Here is a 5,362-nt window from a genome sequence, read left to right on the forward strand (position 1 = left end):
CTGCAGTTCACGGTAAAATATTGCTGGTAAGCAATATTTCCAAAAATCTATGAATTTTAAAGGCTGCTAGCTGCCAAACGGCTGAACGTACAGATCATACCTGCACACCATTTTAAGCGGCATAAAAAGGCCTACAAATAATCTGGAATAGCCATAAATCAATAATGCATAATTATCTCGCAGTGCAGAGAAATGCGCGAAAAAGACCTATTTTACGCGTGTTTTCTTCAGTGAAGCTTTCCCTGTGCAAAATTGGATCTTGGCTATTCCAGATTATTTGTAGACCTTCTTATGCCGCTTAAAATGGTGTGCGGGTATGATCTGTACGTTTAGTCGTTTAGCAGCTAACAGCCTTTAAAATTCATAGATTTTTGGAAATATTGCTTACCAGCAATATTTTACCGTGAACTGCAGTAGATCCAGAATTTGACATCTTCAAGAAAATTATAATATAAACATCAATGGCTAATAACCTTGGTATTTAATGATGATATTAAAACAAGGATGACAACATCCATAAAAGCGCTTATTACATTATACTTTGTTGTCCCAGGAATCAATATACCAAAAATCAGATCAATCAGATGATTAGTTCACATAAAAATTTGTTGTTAAAAAAGTAAAAAAAATCAACATGTTTAAAATGGACGTACGGACATTTTGGTAATGATTAAAGAGCTGCAACGCTATCTAAATTGTACCTAACTACTAAAGGAATCACCATGAAAAATTTGAAATCGATAGGATAATTCTAACATGCCTAAATTAATGAAAAAAGCTATCCGTTACGGACGGACGGACGTACGGACCGACCCTAATTATAGAAAAGCTTCGCTTTTAAAAATCATAATAAAAAAATGTTATCCCATATATAACATGTTTTTTTTTAAATTACACAGTGCAGAAAAAAAGATGTTTAGATTAGAATAATTTATTAAATAAATACATAATAATTTAAGATATATAAATCAACTATAAAACTAGAATATGAAATTCCATTTGTCCAACGTAACTTAATTAACCTTATACTATAAAAATTAATTACTTAAGTTAGATTTCTATTTTACTGATTTATATGAAAGAGCTAAATCTTTTATTGCTTTTTATCACTGAAATTAAGTTTTTTTTAAGCAGGAGCATCGCCAGAGCTGAAAGAAGCAGCTTCCGGAGCCTCAGGAGCAGCACCCAAACCAAAGAAAGGAGCCGAAGGTGCGTCAGAACAGGGTGTACCACATATAGGGTCACACTGGGGACAGAAGCCATAGTTGCCCTGGCCGTTTATGTGGTTGTCGAATCTGTCAGTTTTAGTAGAACACCAGTAATCATCTAAAGTAAAATTTTCAGTGTCAACATTTTTTTATGTCAATCTAATATCCTTTAGTAAAAATTTCTTGAGTTATGACCACTGTTATAAATATATATATAATGCCAAATATTCGACATAAATACTTAGGCATTTTATGATCAATTCACTAATAACATGTAAATAATATATTTCAGTGTTATACACTATTACTGTATGAAATATAGCCAACCAAAAACATTCAGATTGCTTATCAACAGAATTGACACCGAAAAAGTTTTTACAATTTTATTCTTTTTGTTTAAAACTATTTAAATAAATCCTTCTTTTACCAATTTGTAATTTGAAAATCTACAATCTACATACATTCTAAAGTGTGTATTTCTAAATTTTTTCAGAGTAATTTTTACCTTTTATGCAAAAAAGTATCTGTAACCATTAAAATGAATAACAAAAACTTACTTCTATTTCTGCCCCCAAAAGTCCATTGTGCACAAGAGTGGTATATTTGACCATTGTGCCTAAATAAAAAAAAGAAACAGGATGTCTGTTAGTGTGTGTGTTTGTATATAGCTTAAGATTTCGCTAGTCGCTGGACCAAAATGGTTTCCCTTTACAGCCTCTTATAGGTTCATAATAATTTTGAAGGAAGGTACCTTCACGTTGCTCACAAGAGAAATCGCTTCTAGAAAAAATACCTACAAAAATGGAAAGGGTCGTCTTACCCTTCCCCTTCCCGCAAGTGCCCCTCGAGGCCTTTAGACAAATTAGAGCCATGTCTGTCAAACTGACGTCCAAAATACTCTGCACTTTATGATTTTTGATAAATTAAACAAAAATCATAAGGAAATGTTGTTTTTTTAAGGATAGTAACATAAAGATTATTAAACTTTTGGACAAACATGAATTTAAATGTATTTTCCTTTTTATATTTTCTAAGATTTATATTTCTTTATAAGATAAACCAAAAATGGAGTAGCTTCGCTGGTAAGAACTTACCTGGATGCTGTCTAAAATGGTGCAAAAAATAGGGACAAATTTCAAATTGTTTTGGCGTGTGACGTCATACCCCCATCTATTTTCTAGGGGGTTTCTTTCCTCCTTCCCTTTTCTTTCCCCTCACTTGTGACGTAAATAAACAGCCCCGTCAAATCAATTTGAAATTTGTCCCCATTTTTTGCACCATTTTAGACAGCATCCTTACCTGAAGGGGAAAACGCATGCTCTGTTTGGGTCTGGGCCAAATTCTGTCTTGCAAATTAAGTTTGGAATGGGAGTGGGTAGTATCTCGAATTCACAGACTAAACAAGGATGACAATATCTATAAAAGCGAAGCTCTGAAACGGTAAGACAAACGGACATTAACACTTGTATAATGTCAGAAATGAATAATCAGAATGTAAATGTATAGGAGTCAAAGCAAAATTGTAAGTAAATTAGTTGAAAAACTGCTTGATACAGGATAATGTTTATGGACATACTTATATTTTTATGACTTGATTATAAAGTTGCGTTGCTTTTAATATTGTACTTTGTTGTCCCAGGAATCAGTATACCAAAAATCAGACCAATCGGAAAATTAGGTCACATACAAATTTGTTGTTAAAAATGTAAAAAAAAAACATGTTTAAAATGGACGTACTGACGTTCTGGTAATGATTATAGAGTTGCTACGCTTTCTAACTCGTACTTAACTTCTACAGGAATCACCATGCAAAGTTTGAAATCGATAGGACAATTCTAACATGCCTAAATTAACGAAAAAGCTATCCGTTACGGACGGACGGACACACGGACGGACCGACCCTAATTATAGAAATACTTCGCTTTTAAAAATAAGAATTAACAAGTTTATGGAAAAATGGTGTATTACAAATGTATTACATTGTTCTATTGGAACTCCACCCATTTATTATCTGTAGCCTTCCAAAACCAAAAAAAATTACTTTACACTTTCCTATAGTTCTTCAATTCCAGCTAATTGTAGCAAATATAAATCTTCCATAAACTTTGTACTTTATAAAGAATTTAATTTTCAACTACTAGGAGTACTACCTTGTTAAAATAATCATACTTACATGTGGGATCACAATCCCCCCACCGATTATCAAAAGCAGTGCCATCTAATCTTGTATCATATGCGCACCATGCCGCACCATTCTCCGAGAAATCACGGGTGCAGGAACTAAATTGAGCAAAAAATATAATGCACATTTAAAGTTATTTTTTTTGAATTTTGACCACCATCTAAATCCAGCACCCTAATAAAATAATGACAATTGAACCCTAAAATGAAGTTCTAGGTCCATTATATTTGTGTAATTTTCGATTTTTTACTTCCCTAATGCACATACTGATTTATGAATCTTTGAAAAATTTTAATTTTATGAAATACTTTGTCTCATAATTACAAAACATTTCTGAACTTTGAAAACAAAAATTGCATGGGCATTTGTATTTGTATGGATTTGTAAGGATTCCAGCTATTAAATTTAAACCTTACTTGTATGTAAATCCATTATACTTGAATGGGAATATACATCTCCTGCCAGAATAGGTTTGACAGTCTGGAAATGGAGCTCCTGGGATGAAAGGTGCAGCAACTGATGGTGGTGGAGCATTTACCTGCCGTTTCTCCCTGAAACGGTTTAAAAGGATAACATTTGTGACAAACGTGCAAGGAAAAGGATGAACTGAAAAAACTGATGCCAAAAGTTATGTAAATACGGTCCTCATTTATTGCTTTTTTTTCTTTAGATTGAAGTGTTAACATTCCTTGCCCGTTATCCTATCACTGCAAGCATTGAAACATTTTATCATTAAGATAATTTTTAACAAATAAATGCTAATTATAGTAATAAACTAAATACCAGCTTTTCCTTTTTATCTTATTAATCATCGTATACTTATTTAAAACATAATTTTAAAATATGTAAGATTTAGAGACATGTCATAATTTGCAACATAGTTTTAAAGCAGCTGTGCTTAATATTTTGTGACCAAAAATTGAAATGGCATTAACAAGAAAAGTATGCTGCGAATCTAAACGATCATTTAGTCTAATTATATAATATTCTTCACCATAAATTCAAGATACACTACATAAAATACAAAGGAGAACGATGTTTGTTTGTCTGTCTGTCTGTCATTAACAGTTAGAAGCATATTTTCAAATATTTAGAGATATAGAGCCGCAGCGATACAAATTATTAGCAAACTAACCTTACACCACACATAACATGTGTAGCTAGGAAAACTAGGAATCCAAATTTCAGCATTGTCAAAATAAAACTAATATTTTCCCAAGAAAATCAAACTATTTTATACCAGTTGCTTCCTGTTGCTGTGATTTTTAGGAAATTAGTTTGTAGATTTCTTTTTCATTCACCCTCCCCCCCCCCTCCCCTCTCCCATGGTTTCCCTATTTCTTTTCTTTCTATGCGTTATTTTTCTTCCTCTCTGAGTAATTTTTAGTTATTGTTGTGGAATTTACCCTCATCATAGAGAGATGGAGCCCTAACTTAATAACTATATTAAACTGTCTGTCTGAAACTTAACGCCTCGGTAAAAGCTCAACTCAATCTTTTTTTAAAAATAAATTTGATCTAAAAGCTTTTCTCGTATTCATTTGAATCCGGTGGATAGGAACCGGTTCTCATGAATACGAAAAAACTATGTCTAGCATCGTATTATATCCAGTTTTCTACGAATATAGAAATGTACAATCATAAGATTAAAACTAGTTTTTTTAGCCGGTGCCTTCGGCACCACGGGGCTAAAAAAAACTATTTTTAATCTTATAATTGTACATTCTATATCCGCGGAAAGCCGTTTATAATACGATACGAGAAATAACTATTACTAACAACTATCTATATCTCTAAGTATTAACAAATTTAAAAAAAAACAAGATTACAACTTTGTACAGTCATAGTTTACTTTGTGATTTCTTACTTTTGTGTTACAATTGATCATTATAGTTTTTTTTTGTATTATATGTATTATAGTTAAATGAATGTTATGGTATGTATTTATTTTTTATTTCTATTTTAGATAGTT

The 5,362-nt window shown here is 32.0% G+C and overlaps 1 protein-coding gene across 1 annotated transcript; it reads right to left on the reverse strand.

Annotated features, from left to right (window-relative positions):
• Positions 1-915: 915 nt before the first annotated feature.
• On the reverse strand, positions 916-4,600 carry LOC145318509 (fibronectin-like). The gene is made up of 6 exons (XM_080159809.1): positions 4,526-4,600; positions 3,807-3,941; positions 3,382-3,488; positions 2,508-2,604; positions 1,766-1,824; positions 916-1,326 (listed from the first exon to the last, which is right to left on the reverse strand). Exons 1-6 carry the CDS (start codon positions 4,579-4,581, stop codon positions 1,127-1,129), a joined length of 654 nt encoding a protein of 217 aa, XP_080015935.1. The 5' UTR covers positions 4,582-4,600; the 3' UTR covers positions 916-1,126.
• Positions 4,601-5,362: the final 762 nt, after the last annotated feature.

This window comes from Acartia tonsa, chromosome 5 (genome assembly GCF_053477335.1).
Source record: "Acartia tonsa isolate MP-2025a chromosome 5, ASM5347733v1, whole genome shotgun sequence".
Taxonomy (NCBI): Eukaryota; Metazoa; Arthropoda; class Copepoda; order Calanoida; family Acartiidae; genus Acartia; species Acartia tonsa.

What these genes read in the sequence shown, in the direction of transcription:
- LOC145318509 (XM_080159809.1), bottom strand. Translation starts at nt 4,581, where the DNA reads ATGCTGAAATTTGGATTCCTAGTTTTCCTAGCTACACATGTTATGTGT. An exon ending in CATGTTATGTGTGGTGTAAG is followed by an intron (nt 3,942 to 4,525) that starts GTTAGTTTGCTA and finishes AAACCGTTTCAG; the next exon opens with GGAGAAACGGCAGGTAAATG. An exon ending in TTTTGGGGGCAGAAATAGAA is followed by an intron (nt 1,327 to 1,765) that starts GTAAGTTTTTGT and finishes ATTTTACTTTAG; the next exon opens with ATGATTACTGGTGTTCTACT.